This window comes from Aotus nancymaae, unplaced genomic scaffold (genome assembly GCF_030222135.1).
Source record: "Aotus nancymaae isolate 86718 unplaced genomic scaffold, 86718_ANA_hifiasm-v0.15.2.pri h1tg000036l, whole genome shotgun sequence".
Taxonomy (NCBI): domain Eukaryota; kingdom Metazoa; phylum Chordata; class Mammalia; order Primates; family Aotidae; genus Aotus; species Aotus nancymaae.
This window is the reverse complement of record NW_026988450.1, coordinates 42,761,294-42,780,736: the sequence shown is the minus strand read 5'-3', so window position 1 is coordinate 42,780,736 and position 19,443 is coordinate 42,761,294. Positions and strand designations below refer to the sequence as shown.

Sequence of the window (19,443 nt, the reverse complement as noted above, 5' to 3'; positions counted from 1 at the left end):
TGCCCTGTGACCTTAAAGCAGCCGTATAAACTCGTGAGCTTGGGTTTTCTCTTTTTCTCTTCTTTTTCTTTTTTTTGAGAAAGGTCTCACTCTATTGCCCAGGCTGGGGTGCAGCATTGCAATCATAGCTTGCTACAGCCTCAACATCCTGGGCTCAAGCAATCCTTCCATCTCAGCATCCTGGTAGCTAGGACTACAGGTGCATACTACCACACCCCGGTAATTCTTTGTTTTTATAAAAACAGTGTCTCACTATTTTGCCCAGATGGGAGTGTAGTGTTGCAATCACAGCTCACTGCAGCCTCAACATCCTGGTTTCAAGCAATCCTCCCATCTCAGCCTCCTGGTAGCTAGGACTACAGGTGCACACCATCACACCCAGCTAATTTTTTTTATAGAGACAGGGTCTCGCTATGTTTCCTGGGCTATTCTTGAACTGCTGTGTTCAAGCGATCCTCCTGTCTCCCTAAGTGCTGGAAGTGTAATCCCAGCACTTCGGCCTTCCAGAGTGCTGGGATTATAGGCCTGAGCCACCGCCCCTGACTGTGAGCTTTGGATTTCTGACCAGGAGAGGAGGGAAACGAGGGAGGGCTACCAGGAGGTGGTCATGGAGTGGGCAATAACAAAGAGGTGGGCTGGGCAACGGGACCCTCCTTCCCCAGCATTCACAGTCTGAGAGGCAGTTGATGGGGGGCTCCTCCAGGGTGGGTGGGGCCCAGGGAACTATCCTCCAGAGATTCTTCTGGCTTCCAGGATCCCAGCCTGTCAGATAATGGCTGATAACGAGGATGTTTTCTCACCTGGTACATGAAAGAATAAGAGCTCGCTCCTGTTAAGCGCTTATGGCCAGGCACTGATTTTGGTTCTTTTTGTTTTGCTTTGTTGCTTTTTGTTTGTTTTTGAGGCTGAGTCTAGCTAGCTCTGTCACCCAGGCTGGAGTGCAGAGGCACGATCTTGGCTCACTGCAACCTCTGCGTCTCGGGTTCAAGTGATTCTCCTGCCTCAGCCTCCCTAATAGCTGGGATTACAGGTGCGTGCCACCCTGCCTGGCTAATTTTTATATTTTTAGGAGATACGGGTTTCGCCATGTTGGCCAGGTTGGTCTTGAACTCCTGACCTTGTGATCTGCCTGCATCAGCCCCGCAAAATGCTGGGATTAGAGACTTGAGCCACCATACCTGGCCTCGTTGCTTTTTTTTTTTTTTTTTAGATGTAATTCACATTGGCTGGGCGCAGTGACTCATGCCTGTAATCCCAGCAGTTTGGGAGGCTGAGATGGGCAGATGACCTGAGGTCAGGAGCTCGAGACCAGTTTGGCCATCATGGTGAAACTCCGTGTCTACTACAAATACAAAAATTAACCAGGCGTCGTGGTGAGCTTCTGTAATCCCAGCTACCCGGGAGGCTGAGGCAGGAAAATCACCTGAACCCAGGAAGCAGAGGTTGCAGTGAGCTGCAACTGTGCCACTGCACTCCAGCCTGGGCAAGAGAGCCAGACTCCTTTTCAAAAAAAACCCAAAAAACATAATTCACAGATCCTACCATTCACCCATTCACAGTGTAAAATTCAGGGTTTTTAGTGTGTCCACAAGGTTGTGCAACCATCACCGATATCTAATTCCTGAACATTTTCCACACCCCTCAAGGAAACCTCAAACCCAATTAGCTGTCACTCTCCATCTCTCCAAATCCCCTGCTCCTGGTAACCACAAATCACTTCCTGTCTCTGTGGATGAGCCTGTCCTGGACATTCATAGGGATGGGATCATACACTGTGTGACCTTCTGTGTCTGGCATCTTTCACTGAGCTTGATGTCCTCAAGATACATTTACGCTGGGGCCTGTGGATTTTTTTTTTTTTGAGACAGAGTTTCCCTCTTGTTGCCCAGGCTGGAGTGCAATGGCGAGATCTCGGTTCACTGCAACCTCTGCCTCTTGGGTTCAAGCAATTCTCCTGCCTCAGCCTCCCAAGTAGCTGGAATTACAGCTGTGTACCACCATGCCCAGCTAGTTTTTTTATTTATTTATTTATTTTTTTTTTTGAGACGGAGGCTCACTCTTTCACCTGGCTGGTGTGCAGTGGCAGGATCTTGGCTCACTGCAATATCTGCCTCCAGTGATTCTCCTGCCTCAGCCTCCAGAGTAGCTGGAAATACACGTACCTGCCACTGTGACTGGCTACTTTTTGTAGTTTTAGTAGAGACAAGGTTTCACCATTTTGGCCACGCTAGTCTTTGAACTCCTGACCTCGTGATCCACCGGTCTCCCAAAGTGCTGGGATTATAGGCATGAGCCACCTCGATGGGCATTTTTTCCCTCCCCTTGAGACAGAGTTTTGCTCTTGTTGCCCAGGCTGGGGTGCAATGGCATGATCTCGGCTCACTGCAACCTCTGCCTCCCAGGTTCAAGTGAACCTGTCTCAGCCTCCCAAGCAGCTGGGATTACAATCACCTGCCACCACACCCTGCTAATTTTTTATATTTTTAGTATAGACAGGGTTTCACTATGTTGGCCATGCTGGTCTTGAACTCCTGACCTCGTGATTCACTCACCTTGGCCTCCCAAAGTACTAGGATTACAGGTGTGAGGCACCGTGCCTGGCAATTTTTGTAGTTTTTGTAGAGTCAGGGTTTCTCCATGTTGCCCAAGCTGGTCTCCTGTTCCTAGGCTCAAGCAATCCTCCTGCCTCGGCCTCCTGAAGGGCTGGGATTACAGGCATGAGCCACTGTGCCCAGCCAGCTCTGCCTTCCTTAACTCACAGTCTGATGGCAGAGACATGGCCTCACCCACAGAAGCCCCCAGTCTGATGGAGGAGTTGTGGCTCTGACTTCAGGGGCTTCCATTTGATGGGAGAGATATGCCCCTACCTTGAGGGGTTCCCAGTCTGATGAAGGAGACACAAACCTATCTTCAAGAGTCTCCAGTCTGATGGGGGAGGCAAGGTTCAACCTTCAAAGGCCCCCTGTCTAATGGAGGAGACATAACCTTGACCTCAAGGGTCCCAGAAGAATGGAAGAGACATAGGCCTGCCTATGAGGGAGGCGTAGTCCAAACTTCAGGGGTCCCCAGTCTGATGGGGAGGCATGGTCTAAATTTCAAGGCCCCCAGTCCAACACAGGAGGCCTGGCCCTAACTTACAAGGTCCCAGTCTGCTGGAGGAGACATGAGCCTTCCTTTTAAGGGCCCCTATCTGATGGGGGAGGCACAGTCCAACCCTTCAAGGACTCCAGTCTGACACGCAGGCACAGCCTAGCCCTTGGAGTTGCAGTGGAGCCTTGTGACCAAAGGTGTATCCTTGGAGCCTTGAGATTCAAACCCAGGCCCTGTCCTTCCCTCACCCTGGAGGTCGGGAAGCCTCCCTTATCTGTAGATGGGACAGCAACAGAGAGTGTGCCCGGGGGGTGTTTGTGGACCTAGTACGTGTCACCCCATTACCAGATAAGGAAACAGGCTCAGGGAATCCCACCTTCATGCTGGAACTGACAAAAGCTGGGGAAATGGCATGGCCCCTCTTCTCCTGTAAGCCCAGGCTGGGGCAAGCAGCTGGCTCCAGCAGGAGGTGCCCCCATCGTCCCTCCTCCCCATCCCTCTGATGTGCTCCGGCAGCCAGGCTGCCCGGGAGGAGTTGATGGAGGAGAGCTGGGATGAGGGCTGACGGCTCCCAAGACAGGATGACAGACGCGGGCTGGTGGGGAACAGGTACCGTCGGCAGGATAGGGCAAGGGCAGGCTTCAGAGGATTAGAGAAGGTGGCCCTGGGAGGTGGGGCAGGGCAGGGAGGGGTCCCCCTGCTGATCAGCAGGGACAGAGCCTGATGCATGGCTGTGCCCGCTCCTCTACTCCCTCAGCCCTGGGAACCCCCACGAGGGAACTGGGGACCCAGAGCAGAACTGCTGATGAAACATGGGATGAGAAAACAAAGCTTCCCAGGGGGAAAAAAAGAAATAAAATTCCAGTCACATATGAAAGAGTGGGTGTGTGTCGGGGGGAGGAGGTGGAACCTGGGGTTCCCCGAGCCCGTTTCCTCATTAGGGAATGGGGTGATGACCACTCAGCCCATTTGTGAGCACCCACAGCATGCCAGATGGTTTTGGGGTGCTGGGATGCAGGCACCAATCTTTTTGAGTTGGAGTCTTACTCTGTCACCCAAGCTGGATGGGATGCAGTGGCGCAATCTCGGCTCACTGCAACCTCTGCCTCCCAGGGTCAAGCAATTCTCCTGCCTCAGCCTCCTGAGTAGCTGGGACTACATGTGTGCACCACCATGCTGGCTAATTTTAGTAGAGACAGGGTTTCACTGTGTTAGTCAGGCTGGTCTCGAACTCCTGACTCAGGCAATCCACCACTTGCTCGGAGCAGGTAGGCCCACTCAGAATTCTGAGTCTGAAATGGTGAGACTCCTGCTTGGCATCCTTTATATATGGCGTTCCTAGACTACATGTTCTGATTGGATGAGAGCAAACTTCAAGGTCTACTCTAATTGGGCTTTATTTATATGTTCTGATTGGCTAGCCTAAGACTTGTTCTCATCCAACCTGAAGCGATTCTGGCCAGGCCGAGCTGCGGCCCCTTTAAGAGGGGTGGTGCTTCGGCTTGAGGCGAGTGATGCTGCCAGCGTGCGTGCCCCTGTGGAAGCCGAGACTGCACTTCCTGCGAGGATCCGGCAGGAGGGGCGGCGCGGTCGGAGGGAGTCAGCAGAGGCGGCGGCAGCCCGGCGGAAGGGAGTCAGCAGAGGCGGTGGCGCGGTCAGAGCGAGTTTCTTCGGAGAAGGCGTGGTGGCTTCCACGTGATGGTGGAGGATGAGGCAGGTCTCTGCGGTAAGTGGCGGGGACTTGTACCCCACCGGGAATCCTCCAGACCTCCCTGCTCCTTCTCCACAGCTCCTTGCTTTCTGGTCCTGACTTCTTTGTGGGCATTTGGGCCCCAGTTGTCCATGTGGGGGCAGTTGTACGGTCCTGGCTGTGACAGCATCTGCAACCCTTCCGGGAAGGCTGTGCCCGTGTCTGATCCGCATCCAGCGTCTAAGAGTGCACAGGCCCTGAGCCATGGTGAAGTCTGGGACCTGGGTCCCTCCCAGCCCCATGGCCCTCTGAGTTGGGGTATCCTAATTTTCATTTCCACCTACAGTGTATGAGTTCCCCTTGTTCTAAAACCACACCTGCATTTCTCCTTTTTTTTGAGAGGCTGAGTCTGGCTCTGTCACTCAGGCTGAAGTGCAGTCCCGCAATCTCGGCTCACTGAAACCTTCACCTCTTGGGTTCAGGCAGTTCTCCTGTCTCAGCCTTCTGAGTAGCTGGGACTACAGATGCCCATCACGATGATGCCAGGCTAATATTTGTATTTTTAGTAGAGATGGGGTTTCACCATATTGGTCAGACTGGTTTCAAACTCCTGACCTCAGGTAATCCTCCCAACTAGGCCTCCCAAAGTGCTAGGACTACAGGCGTGAACCACCTTGCTTGGCGAATTACAGTTTCCTAATGAATAGCTCATTTTGAGGACCTAATCTCTAATCTGTTGTTCGATTTAATGTCTGCAGAATTGTCTGGTCAGGTTCTAGATTGGATTTTTCTGCTACTTCGTAGTGTTTGTGTGTGTGTGTGTACACGTTGGTCTCGCCATTTCAGATTCTTCTGAGTACGTGGGCCTACCTGCTCGGAGCTGGCTTAGAGGAGAAGGAGTAGCAGCAGCCCGCTGCCCATGCTGGAGGCTGGAGTCTGCAGTATCCGCTCGCCTCACTGTTGCGGTTAGTGGCAGTGATGGAGACTACAGTGCAGCTGGAAAGGTAAAAAGGTGGCGGGATAGGTTGACCATCTTGGCCGGCACAGCCTGAGCCATGGGGGATGGCTTGGGAGTGCCCTGCCATGGGCAGTGGGCACTATCCAGGGTGTCACTGCTGGTGTCGCGGGGGCTGGTTGGGGGGGTTATTTGAGGTGCTACTGCCCGCGTAGGGGAGAGGGTTGGGGGCCCTTTCCTGGGGTGTGCTGCCCATTGCTGGGGGCTGGGATGGGGCCTGTCCCAAGCAGTACTGCCAGCAGTAGTGTGACATTTTGTGGGCACTATCTGGGGATGTACTGCCCTAGGTGGGGGAGCAGTTGGAGGAGCTATCAGGTGCTGCAATGCCCTTGTCTGGGATGGGTTGGTGGCACTATGGGGTGCAACACTGCCAGCGGTAAGGGATGGGTTGGGGGTGCTATCAGGTGTTACATTGCCCCCAGTGTGGGGGGGGTGTGATATCCAGGACATCATTGCCTGTATCTGGGAGCTGGTTAGGGGCACTATCCAAGGCTGCATTGCCCACATGGGGAGCGGGTTGGGGGCACTATCTGGGGCTGCAGTGCTTGTGATGAAGGATGGGTTAGGGTTACTATAGGGTGCTACACTGCTGGTGGCGGGAGGGGTGGTGTTAAAGGCGCCATGGGGACTACACTGAGACAGAGGTTGGGGGGCTTGTTGAGAGAGCTAGACAGGGTTGGACTGCCTGTGGAGAGGGGTAGGGGGTTGGTGGGGGAACTCTTGGGGCCAGATACACAGCCTGAGTGGTGGGGAGGCGGCAGGTGGGTCAGGTGCTCTCAGGGATCTGTGCTGCCTGGCAAAGAGCGGGTGAGTGTGCTATTCCGGGCTGTGTGGGTTGTGGCGGGGGCAGGTTGGGTGCGCTGTCGGGCTACCCGAGCTATCCATGGTGGTACTTCGCAAGGTGGAGAGGGAGTTTGGAGTGCTCTCCATGGCTGCACCGCCCAAGGCAGGGAGTTGGTTGGGGGCGCTATCCAGGGCCACACTGTTTCCGACGGGGAGTGAGTTAGGGCACTCACTATTCAGGATTGCAGTGCCCGCAGTGGTGGGTGGTTTGGGTGCCATATGGGGGCATCACTGCCTGCAGTGGGGGTCTGCTTGCGGACACTATCTGTGGCTACACTGCCCACCCCAGGGAGCCTGTTGGGCACTATCCCGGGCTGTGCTGCCCATGGCAGGGGGTTGGTTTGCGGTTGCCATCTAGTGCTACAGTGTCTAAGGCAGGGGCAGGTTAGGGGCTGCCATCACATGCTACACTGCCTGTGGCAGGGTATGGGGTGTTGGCACTGTCCTGGGGCTACACTGCTGGTGGTGGGGGATGGAGTGTTGGCAATATCCTGGGGCTACACTGCCGATGGTGGGGGATGGGGTGTTGGTGCTGTTCTGGGGCTACACTGCTGGTGGCAGCGGGTTAGGGGGTCTGTCGGAAGCTGCACTGCTGGTGGCAGGCGATAGATGTTTCGGTGACAGCGGTGGTCTCTGAGAGAGGAGTGGTTTTCCTCTCCCCGGACTCTCACGTCTAAAGGGCCATCTCCTCCTGTGTGGCGGGCATATGTTTCTGTGAAAATCGTGATCACAGCAGGGCACCCAGACCCATCAAGGTTCCCAGGCCTGAGCCCTCACATTCTGTGTTGCAGAGACTGCCAAGGATGCCCAGGCATGCAGTAGCAGACACCATGGGGTGACAGGGCCCTGTGGGTGGAGGTCTCAGGAATGGGAACCAGGACATTGGTGAGGAGGGCTGGCTGGGTCTGAGTTTCTGCTGCTCTTGCTTCCTGAGCACAGCCTGGGTGGTCCCAGTGGTTCCTGTAGAGCAAGAAGCCCAGGCACCATGGTGTCTTCAATCTCCACTCCCTAGCCAATTTGGGCCAAAAAGAGATGCTGTGGACTTTGGAGGGTGGGTGTGAGTACCTTCACTGAAACTGGCCCATGCCACCCAGTGGCCAGCATGACAAGGTAGGGGTCTAACACTACCACTCTCTGTGTCTTGTTCTAGGCTTTTCTGTCTTTTCCCGCCCAGCTGCTCCATGCCAGGAGAAGGAAGAGCCATCTGCTGCATGCTGGAGGCTGGAGCCTGTAGCACCACGGCTCACCTCGCTGCGGTGGGTGGCAGCGACGGAGAATGCAGAGTGCCGGAGAGGTAGGAGTGTGGCTGGCTGCCACCAGGGCAGGGACAGGGGTGCAGAGGTGGCCAGGTGGCAGCCTCTGAGGCGGCCTCGGGCCTCAGTCCCCTACTGCTGGTTACTGCAGGTAGAGCTGGGGTTGCCACTGCTTCTGCTGCGCCGTGTGCAGGTGGCAGCTACAATTGAGCCCGTGGCGGAGGGTGGCAGTACTAGTTCCCGCCCTCCTTCTGTTCCCTTTTTTCCCTGGTCCAGGGCGCTGGTCGCAGGCACTGGGTCCCCTACAGCCACTGGGATGGAGCTGGGTACCAGTTCCAGTCCTCCTCCTGCTGTGGGGCCTGATTTAGGCGCCGCAGCAGGGTCTGGCCCTTGGGTCTGCGTTGCTGGTTGAAGCCAGCAGGATCAGGGGTTGCCACCATGCTGCTGAATGCCATCTATCAATGGCAGGTGCAGCACAATGCACAGGAGGCTGCAGGGCTGGTCTCAGACAGCCTGGGAGTTGCCCAAGGCACCTCCCCCTACCCTAAGATCCGTGCTTCCTTGGTTCAAGCCCAGAGCGTGGGGTCGCAGGCTCTGGGCCCACTGCAGCACCCAGGATGAGACTGAGCGCCGGTTCCATCACCTTGTAGCTGTGCCGCCGACCACCGAAATTAGGCACCATGGCGACATCTGGCCCTGGGATTCCTGCTGCTGGCTGGGGAGGACAGGGTCAGGGGTTGCCACTGATACTGACTTGCGCCATTTCCAGTTGGCAGCTGTGGCTGAGCCCATGGCAGATTCTGGTGGGGCTGCTCCTCGAGGGCGTGGGGGTTGGGACTCCTAAGCTCGCACTCTGCTGGGCGCTGCCTGTAAGGCTGCATGTGAGGGGCTTAGAAGGCCACCTGCCCTCCTGTCCAGCTGGAGGAGGCTTCAAGGGCCCATGGGCATTCCAAGATGGGATCCCTTGTGGGGCCGTCTGGAACTGTGTAAATGTAGGTGAAGACACCAGAAGACTGTCTGGCGTCTGAACAGATGTGTTGGTCAGCACCTGCTTTCTCAGACCTGGTGGTGATGACTCTCTTAGGAACACGGCTTTCTCAACTTTTGACCTGGGCTTAGATTCATAGGTGGCTGAGGAGGGACCAGCAAGCTGTGTAAGGGATAAGGATGAAACTTTTTCCAGTTTAAAGAGCTTAATTATCTTGAGGACCCTGACGGGTAGACTCCACTTGTGTTTGGCCCAAAACCTCACAATATGGTGTCCCAGCACCTGTTGAGCACATGGATTGAGGAAAGAAAGCTCCTGGGATGTGCTCACAGTGGCTCTCCCACTTTTCAGGGGTGCTAGATTGCTGGTCTTCATGTGGGTGTTGGACATGGGAAAATCCTGGTTGACAGCAAGCCAGGATCGACGCACACAAATGGGGATAAAGCCCTCATTGATCTGGCAGAACTTCATGCGCACGTGGGCTTTCAGGATGTTTTCTATATGATTTCTCTCTTCGTGTCTTAATAAATCACTTTCCGAGTCTCTCCTCAAGGGCATCTTCAAGTCTCTTTCCGACTGCTCAGAGGCTGCCCCCAGAACCTTCCCTGGGAAGCTTTCCATGCACCTGGCTAGATTTTGCGGGGTCTGCCCCAGAGGTGTGCATGGATTCCTCTCTAGCTGGAACATCACCTTCTGTATGTCCTTGCTGCTTTTGCCCGTGGACATGGAGGACTGCAAGGGTCTGAGTTTGGCCCTGGCCTGACTTGTCCCTGTGTGAGGATCCTGTGTGAGGACCCTGTGTGAGGACCCTGTGAAGACCTGTGTTAGGACCCTGTGTGAGGACCCTTTGTGAGGACCCTATGTGAGGACCTTGTGAGGACCCTGTGTGAGGACCCTATTTGAGGACCCTGTGAGGACCCTGTGCGAAGACCCTGTGTGAGGACTCTGTGTGAGAACTCTGTGTGAGGACTCTGTGAGGATGCTGTGAGAACCCTGTATGTGGACCCTGTGGGGACCCTGTATAAGGACCATGAGGATGCTGTATAAGGACTGTGAGGACCCCGTGAGAGCCCTATGAAATCTCTGTGTGGAATGTTTGAGGGAATTCTATGTGAGAGGTTTCTGTGTGATGAGTGTGAAGCAACCTGAGGCCTGTGTGTGAGGAATCTGTACAAGGTCTCTGTGGAGAGTGGGAGGTCTCCAGGCAAGGTCTCTGTGTGAGGACTCTGAGAGAGGTCTCTATGAGGCCGTTGGGTCAGGGAGTGCTGTGTGCCATTTCTAGGGCTGGAGGCCGGAGGTTGCAGTGAGCTGCATGAGTCTTTGCATGAGTTCCCTGTTTTATGATTCTGTGTAAAGTCTCTGAGGCCTTTGTCGGGTGTCTGTGCGAGGCCTCTGTGTGAGAACTAAGGAAGGTCTCTGAAATTTGCAGGAGGTCTCTGTGGGACTGAATGAAGTCTCTCAGTGTGGTCTCTGTGGGGTTCTCTGAAGGGGTCTGTGCGACGTCTATGTGAGGACTCTGGGAATCTCAGTGCTGTGTCTCTGTGGGGCACCATGAGGTCTCTGAGAGCTCTGTGGGGTCTCTGTGGAGGCCGCAGTATGTCTCTCTCTCTGGCAGTGAGCAGTCCCGGTGGGCTCTCTGTATGAGATGTCTCTGTGAGGTTTCTGTGGGAGGTCTCTGTGGTCTCTCCATTGCTGGCCTTGCTGCATCTCATTGGAGATTGCGTCATGGAGGGGTAAGGGCTCATGCCTTCCTATGTTCTTGTTGGTCGGCCAGAGTTTCCTGTGGTGCTTGTCTTGGCCTGAGCCATGGGGTCCACGTCCAGCTCCTCCACGTCCCAGAACTCGCCTCTCGGTTTCCTGAGGGAACCCAGCAGCAGCTAAGCATGGCCCATCCTCAGGAGTCAGGGTCCCAGCTCTGTGACACTTTCTCCTGAGCTCCCCCGGGGGACCAGAGCTGATCTCTACTCCAGCTCCCAGCCCCTCCTGCTGGTCCTGGCTCTGCTGTCACTGCTGGGTCCACCTTGGAGGCTGCCTCAGTCATCTGGGCCCCAGATAGCACCTGGCCCCGGGACAGGCCACATGCTGGGGACTGTTGCCTACTGCCCCCTTCACCCCAAGTGCCAGCGAGTCCCACATGCTGGGGGCGGGGCCATTTCCATTGTCATCTAAATCAGTGGCACCACCTGGCATGGTCCTCTCCACCATGGAAATGAGGCCCCCGGAACTGGGCCTCCTGCACGCCTGTATGTGCACAAGGCACGGAAACTCCCTCTAGAGACCTCACACTCCTCTCCCTGATTCGTGGGGACCTCCTGCTTTCCCATACAGAGAGGGCCCAGAGAGGAGGAAGCTGTGCTGAAAGCAGAGGGAGACAGAGCAGGGACGGCTCCTGCCCTGCCCACCCCATGCCCATTCTGGACAGGTCACTTCCAGCTGCCTTGTGTGTTCAAATCCTGCCTGCCTGCCTGCCTCTTCCCCTGATGATCTGTGGGGCAAGGAAGGACCTCGGGAGCCGGGGGAGATCTGCTGTGTGACCCCAGCTCAGCTGCTGGGTCCTTCTAAGTCACCACCTCTCCCCTGGGGGCAGTCCTGGGGCTATGTGTATATTAAAGGTCACCAGACTCCCGAGTCATGCCTGGGGTTCTCTAGTCCTTGCTTTTTCACCTATCGTCAACACATCCTTTTAAAAATTCAATAGGTAGGCCAGGTGCGGTGGCTCATGCCTGTAATCCTAGCACTTTGGGAGGCCAAGGTTGGTAGATCACCGGAGGTCATGGCAAAACCCCATCTCTATTAAAAATGTAAAAAATTAGCCAGGTGTGGTGTTGGGTGCCTATAATCTCAGCTACTTGGGAAACTGAGGCAGGAGACTTACTTGAACCCAGGGACTGGAGGTTGCAGTGAACCGAGATTATACCACTGACTCCAGCCTGGGCAAAAGAGTGAAACTCTGTGTCAAAAAAAAAAAAAAAAAATTCAATAGGTTACTATGTGCAAACTTATTAAAGATGTTAAGAAATTCATCTTCCGTTATTCACTTTGCCTTCTCACTAGTATGGCCCTCTGTGTTGGGGGTAAATGCGTTTTTAGGTCTGTGGTCTGGGAGCTGGAGCAGGGACAGACCCTGGGGTGGGGCCAGGATGAGCCATAGGCCCCTCTATGCCTGTGGAAGGGGTTGGAATGTCAGAGGTTCCCAGGTCATGGCACTGCTTATGGAGCCCTCACACCACTTTACCTGCTTTTCAATTCTTTGTCTGCATCCCGCTGTAGTTCTACAGAGTCCCACCATCAGAAGCCTCTGCACACACAGGCATGCCCTGCCCCATTCACCCAGAACTATTTCTCTGAAGCTGAGACACACATAGGTGAGACAGACAAAGGCAGGTGACCCAGCAGCAGGGTCATTCACTCATTTTGGACAGGGGAGCTCGCAGTCCTCAGCAGCCTCCGTGAAAGCTTCCCCCCACCCCCCACCTTTACATCCACAGTGCTGGAAGGTCTGTCCCCACCACCACTCCAGAGTGCAAGAAAGGAAGAGACAGCAGGATGGGGACTCTGCGCCTTGTATGTAGGCTGAGCTAAGAGGGCCCATCTCCATCCCACCCTTTGCGAGGGAGAGAAGGGACTTCCCAAGGGCAGGCATTATCTACTCTCCACCAGGGTATCCAGGGTCAAGACTTCCCTGGCTTCTGAACTCAGGGCCCCACTCTCCCACCCGAGCTTCCGCTATTTTGTGACACATAAAGCTACTTGAGTGTGGCAGTTCCTGGAGCCTGCATGGAGATATTCAGTCCTATGACATCTCTGCAAACCTTCCTACAGCTGCATAAAGTTTGAGGTAGAGGTAAGTAGTAGAAAGATGGGTTGAACCATATATCTGAGTGGGATCTTCGTAGGTTTTCTCATCTTGTTTTTAGAATCTGTTGTTGTTTGTGTAAAGACAGTATTATGGAAACGTAAGTTTCAGTGAAGGAACTCAGGATGAAGGTGGGCTTACAACACCACTCTCAGAATCCCTCCATGTCCCGTCACTTCTAGAAAACAAGCCCACACCAAGCACGACACAAATAAAACCCTTTTATGGGGGAAAAAAAAGCGATATTTATTTATCGTGGAACATTAAATGTTCTGGGTTTAAGAACATGAAAGAAAATATTTTTTCTCCAGAGAGTGATTTCTTTTATTGGGGACTTGTTTTTATCTAGGAAATGCTGAAAAAAGAATTTGTGATTGACCAGATCAGATACCTTCCCCAAGAAGACAGTGCCTTGGACAGTGGTGATGGTGATGGTGTTGGTGGCTGAAGGCACCGGGTGTCTTCAGTCTGCCCTGAGGGGCACTGACTGGGGAGACAGCCTTCTTGGGGAGCAAGCACTGAGGATGTCGCTGGCCCCATTGCTCATTGTTGCTCCGGACACTTTTCAAGGGCTGTTCATCTCTGATATGCCTCTCTCTGTTGGGGTAACTCTGGCTCTTGAGAGTGGCTTGTTGACTGCTGGCTGCATAGCCCAGCATTCTGCTGTGTTCCGCGTGGAAGAGGTGCCTGTGGTTGCAGGGAAACCCACAGACTGGGGCTTGGAACTCCTGTTTGTGCTTATTTCCCTTCGAGGCGTGATGCTCACGGCAAAGTGTCATTTTTTCCTCCAGCATCTGTCCAACTGCTGTCATGAGCCTCTCAGCTTCAGCACAGCTGCTGTACGCACGTGATTTGTTTTTCACTGTTTTCTGGCTCTTGGCAGTGACTGGTGCTGGCTTGCTTTTGGTCATTGAAAAGACCCACTTAAAAAATTGTTTGATGTCTCTTCCGAAGTTCCTTATTGAAGGAGGCTGTTTCTTTGACGGCAACAGCTGGAGGCCTTCATCCTGTCGGGTTTCTTCTGTTTTCCTGACTGGGGTAAGCTGGGGAGTCCTCAGTTCTTCAAGTCTTCCTTCACGTTTTTCTAAGTTGGGCTTCATTGGGTTCTCACTTTTGTGAGTAGCGACAAACATCTGGCTCTGGCTCTTGCATGAGCCTTGATATTTCGGGTTCTTGGACTCCTTGTGCCCCAGGTTGCTCCTTCTGGCTGCCATAAGGTCACATAGCTCCTGGGAAGCCTGCGTGTTCCCGGTTGGCATGCTCTGGAGACGGCCGTGGGGCACGTGAAAAGCCAAACTCTCTGTAGCAAGGGGAATGTCAGTAAAATCATCTGGAAGGAGCTCAATGGCGCCACAAACTTGAGGCTGGGTCTCTGACTTGGTGGCCATTCTGGGCTCAAATTCACTTACAACCTCTCCCATAAGAGAGAGCTCTTCTGGATCATGGGAGACAGACATTCTATGGAGTTGAGAGCATGTGTCTTGGAGGTTTGCCAGCATAAAGGTTCCCAAGGGGACTCTGGGTTGTGGCACTGCCTCCATGGTCTCTCCAGTCCTTGAAAATTGGGCTCCTAAGCTCCCACTCTGCTGGGCGCTGCCTGTGAGGCTGCATGTGAGGGGCTTAGAAGGCCACCTGCCCTCCTGTCCAGCTGGAGGAGGCTTCAAGGGCCCATGGGCATTCCAAGATGGGATCCCTTGTGGGGCCGTCTGGAACTGTGTAAATGTAGGTGAAGACACCAGAAGACTGTCTGGCGTCTGAACAGATGTGTTGGTCAGCACCTGTTTTCTCAGACCTGGTGGTGATGACTCTCTCAGGAACACGGCTTTCTCAAGTTTTGAGCTAGGCTCAGATTCATAGGTGGCTGAGGAGGGACCAGCAAGCTGTGTAAGGGATAAGGATGAAACTTTTTCCAGCTTAAAGAGATTAATGGTCTTGAGGACGCTGACGGGTAGACTCCACTTGTGTTTGGCCCAAAACCTCACAATATGGTGTCCCAGCACCTGTTGAGTGCACGGATCGAGGAAGGAAAGCTCCTGGGATGTGTTCACACTGGCTCTCCCACTTTTCAGGGGTGCTAGATTGCTGGTCTTCATGTGGGTGTTGGACACGGGAAAATCCTGGTTGACAGCAAGCCAGGATCGACGCACACAAATGGGGATAAAGCCCTCATTGATCTGGCGGAACTTCATGCCCACGTGGGCTTTCAGGATGTTTTGTATACGATTTCTCTCTTCGTGTCTTAAATCACTTTCAGTGTCTCTCCTCAAGGGCATCTTCAAGTCTCTTTCCGACTGCTCAGAGGCTGCCCCCAGAACCTTCCCTGGGAAGCTTTCCATGCACCTGGCTAGATTTTGTGGGGTCTGCCCCAGAGGTGTGCACGGATTCCTCTCTAGCTGGAACATCACCTTCCGTATGTCCTTGCTGCTTTTGCCCGTGGACATGGAGGACTGCAAGGGTCTGAGTCTGGCCCTGGCCTTCCTTGTCCCTGGCAATTTCTCCTGAGGCTGCATCAGATCCGGAGACTCTTGGGTCGTTCTCAGGTTGCTCTGGTTTTGAATATGTGGCTCCAGTTTCCTCCAGAGTTCAGGACTGACTGGAAAGTTCTCAGGAACGATTGCTGTCAAGCTGTCCTTGGGAAGGTTAGGAGTGGAGACGCTTAAGATGTCCTGAGGTTTTTGGGCCCTAGAGGGTAAAGCCAACCCACCTTCTAGTTGTTGAGAAGACCATTCAGGGCGCTGTATCTCAGGTAAGGTGAGAGCTTGCACCTTATTCTGTGACACAGGGCAAGCTACTCCAGAATTATTAATCGGGGATGCAAGACTGTTTGTGGAGTCTCCCGAGGACGAGGTTTCTGATTGGTGGCAGGAAAGATGATCTTGCTGGATTGACGGGTCGAAGACGCACCAGGTTCTGGTAGTTCCGTCATACCAGATTGCAGACACAGAGACATGACTGCTTGAGCTGGCTGGGCCAGAAGTTGCCAAATCCTCACACGGAGATGCACTTTGATGAATGGTGCCCAGTGGAAGTGCCACTGAGTTACAATGAGATGGAGTCATTGTGGAGTCCCGCAGGGGAGGAGGAGCAATGAAGACTTTTGGAGGAGGCAGAGAGCAGGCCAGAGGATCAGGAGTGTGTGATGGGTTAGGGAAAAGTGCAAGTGGCTCAGGTGAGGGGTATTCCAGGGGAAGGGAAGGTTCTGGTGGTTGGGAGGCACCCAGAGGGGAGACTGAGGTGGCCATTGAGCCTGGTGATGGGGTGGAGACCAGAGGCGAAGGATGCTGGGTTTGAGGATCCAGGGAAGCTAATGGGGAAAGCACGGGAGCGGTGTCTTCCGTCGGCTCCTCAGGGGACTGGGAGGCTCCATCAGGTGCTCTTTTGCGCTCCTCATCTGGGGAGTCTGGACCAGAGAGCTGACCAAAGTCAATTTTTTTAGGATGTGGCCCCAGGATGCTGCAGGAGACAGAAGGCACCAGCTGCAGGTAGGGCCATAGAGCAGAGTGGGTGCGTGGGCCCCAGCCTCTCCACCGCCCCACACCCTGACTCCCCAATTCTCCTCCTATGCCCCTCCACTGCCCCACACCCTGACTCCCCAATTCTCCTCCTATGCCCCTCCACTGCTCCACACCCAGACTCCCCAGTTCTCCTCCTATGCCCCTCCATCACCCCACACCCAGACTCCCCAATTCTCTTCCTACCCCTTGCTCCAGGGTTTTACTCCCATCTGTCGCCCTGGTCTCCCAGGTCAGCTCCAGGCTGCCGTTTGGCCCTGGGGTCGAATCCCAGCCCCAGTAGGAAGGATGCAGGGAAGGGGAAGTGCCTCACCGCTGCAGTTGTGAAAACAAGTCTGAAGTCCCCTCCAGGCCTGTCAGGCGGTCTCTAGAAGCTGGAAATCAGGAGACCGGGTTAGGGCAGTGAGGCAGGGGCCTGAGATCTCACAGGAGGCTGAGTGGATGTTTCTTTAGGGAAGACCATGGGGAGTCAGACCCTGGAGGCCTGAGATCTCACAGGAGGCTGAGTGGATGTTTCTTTAGGGAAGACCATGGGGAGTCAGACCCTGGAAACCACATGTCTGTGTCCAAGGCCACATGGTCTGGATGGTGATAGCGAGGCACGGAGGGCAAGGCTTTGTTGTCCACAAAGGGCTTCCACACACAGACCTCCCACCCCCATAGTCCTCACAGCTGCCCTGTGGGGAGAAAAGACTGGGGTGGTCTCAAAGAGGAATCAGCCTTAGCAGAGTTGAACAGCTGTCCACAGCCCCCTCACCCCCCTCCTGATTCAGACAGGCATTGGTCTCCTCCCCTACACTGTGCCCTGCTGGGGAACACCTAGTCCTTGGCCCACCATGGTTTCATGCCAGCATGGAATCTGAGAGGGACCCGTTATGATTTCCTTCCTAGGAGCCCCCACCTCAGGCTTCTTCAATTGACTTCCTCAGACAGAGTCACTTCTCTCTGGGGACAGACGAGATCAAATGAACTCTAGTGTGCCCCAGCAGAGCCTTACCTTTCAGACTGTTGTTTTTCTTCCTGCCTTTGGGCCTCCCCCTCCGCTGACCTAGAAGCTGGAAAATAAGTGGACACTGGAAGAAAAGATGACCCTGGGAGACAAGAAAGGGTGAGGGGCTGAGACCGGCTCTCGCTCTCCGCCCCCAGCCCAGCCCAGCTGCAGTGCGCAGCGCTCACGAACTGCACAGCACTCTGGTCTTGCTCAGGGAGCGGTGTGCTTCCTCCCACTCATGTTTAAGTGGATGATAAACTGCTTTTCTTCTTAGAAAAACACGAAGAGGGGGCCAGACGTGGTGGCTCACGCCTGTAATCCGCGCGTTTGGGGAAGCCAGGAAGGGTGGATCACCTGAGATCAGAAGTTTGAGACCAGCCTCGCCAGCATAGTGAAACCCTGTCTCTACAAAAAATAAAAATTAGCCGGGCGTGGTGGCGCGTACCTGTAATCTCAGCTACTCCAGAGGCTAAGGCAGGAGAATTGCTTGAACCTGGGAGGCAGAGGCTGCAGTGAGCCCAGATCGTCATTGCACTCCAGCCAGGGTGACAAGAGTGAGACTCCGTCTCAAAAAACAAACAAACAATAAAACCCACCACAGAGAGGGATTTACTATATGTGGAAATATATATATATATACTATATATGTTTCATATATAAATTATAATATACATAATGTATAATATCTAATATAAGTAACGGTCGAGGTGCTCCTCTACTCGACGAACACCCAGGCTTAGGCCCGCGGGCACACCTGAGCTGTCAGGTAGGATTCTGCTTCCCAGGAGATCAGAGGAGACTCCAGGCCCAGGTGGGAGGCCCTTGGAGGCTCAGCACAGCCCCCAGATCACACAGATGAGGCCGGGCCTTCAGCCACCTGCCCCAGGAAGGGGCTTATGAGCACCCTCCTGCAGAGACCTCCCCCATCTCCTGACTGGTCCTCGCCACTGAGTCCCGGGGTTTGGTTTTGCCCTGACTCCTCCTGTGCTCCCCAACAGATGGACTGAGAGCTTGGGATGGAAATCCCAGTCCCTACTGTAAGGCCGGTTGCTTCGCTGGGAGCTCGGACACTCCCCCACTTCCTCATCGGGAGCTCGGACAGGCTTGGACATGCTCGGATATGCTCACGCATGTTCCCTTCTAGCAAAGCCTTCCCTTAGGGAGCCCAGTATGCAAACGGGACCTTGTAACCTTAGCCTCTTGCTAACCAATAGCAGTCAAGTCTTATTGACCAATAGCAGTTAAATCTTAATAGCCAATAGCAGTTGAGTCTTAACACCCAATAGCAGCTGAGTAATTCCAGCCAATGACAAGCCAAGTCCTAGATAAAGGCTTGTGACTATACCCAATAGCAGTCCTGCTCTCCCACAACCAATTGAACTATTTCACTCCCTATAAAACCCTATGTCTGAGAGGAGTCTGTGTGACTTCTCCGGCTCCTTCTGTTGGACCACAGAACCTTGCCCAGGAGCCTGAATAAACCCTTTATATTGGATCTTCTTGCGTTGGCCTCAGTTTCTTCCCTTTTAAATTCGGCAAGAACCTAACAAACCTCACACCTACCAACCCCTGACTGCTCTGCCTCTCCCTGGAAGGACCATGTTCTGGTCTCTCCTGACACTTCCCATTGCAGAAGTCTCTCCACTGGATTTGGAAAAGTAGAACTAATAATAGAAAGATAGGAGAGAATTGTGCTATGTGGGTCCGGCCTGAGGGCTACTTACCATTCTCTTCTTCTCAGGTGATGGTGAGGGTGGATCACAAAGGAAGTAAGAGAGGTAGGGGCATAATAGGAAAAATAACTCCACGGCAAATACCAAGGTGAGGAAGATATTCAACATCCCTGATGTGGAGCTGGGGGAGTTTATCCACCAATCACGAAGAAGTTTTAGAGGAAACAGAAGATTCTCCATTTGAATTGGTATGCTGCCTTCAAGCAACTGAGCTCTGGGCATTCCCTTGGAGACTAGGGACTGGGGCCCAGGCATGTGTCACAGAGCTGTGGCCTTCACCTCACAAAGGGCCTCTGATGGGGGAGGGGCAGTTAAAGGAGAAGGCTGAAGCACAGCTCCTCCCCACCCCGCAATCCCGGGATCCCTCCACCCTCCCACCTTCCAGATCCCTCCTTCCCACTAAGTTTTGTCAGTGACAGAACTCAGCCAATTTTCTGTTCTTTCTCCCTGGAACACAGATATCATCTGGTTC

General features: G+C 54.0%; 1 protein-coding gene across 2 annotated transcripts; it reads right to left on the bottom strand.

Moving 5' to 3' along the window:
- Positions 1-13,118: 13,118 nt before the first annotated feature.
- Positions 13,119-19,193, bottom strand: LOC135278027 (spermatogenesis-associated protein 31A7-like). 2 transcript variants are annotated; one of them, XM_064384369.1, is made up of 4 exons: positions 18,963-19,193; positions 17,245-17,302; positions 16,561-16,621; positions 13,119-16,188 (listed from the first exon to the last, which is right to left on the bottom strand). In XM_064384369.1, exons 1-4 carry the CDS (start codon positions 19,191-19,193, stop codon positions 13,119-13,121), a joined length of 3,420 nt encoding a protein of 1,139 aa, XP_064240439.1. The 2 variants fall into 2 exon arrangements, with proteins under 2 accessions (XP_064240439.1, XP_064240440.1); XM_064384370.1 differs by having other exon boundaries at positions 17,245-17,338; positions 18,963-19,151.
- Positions 19,194-19,443: the final 250 nt, after the last annotated feature.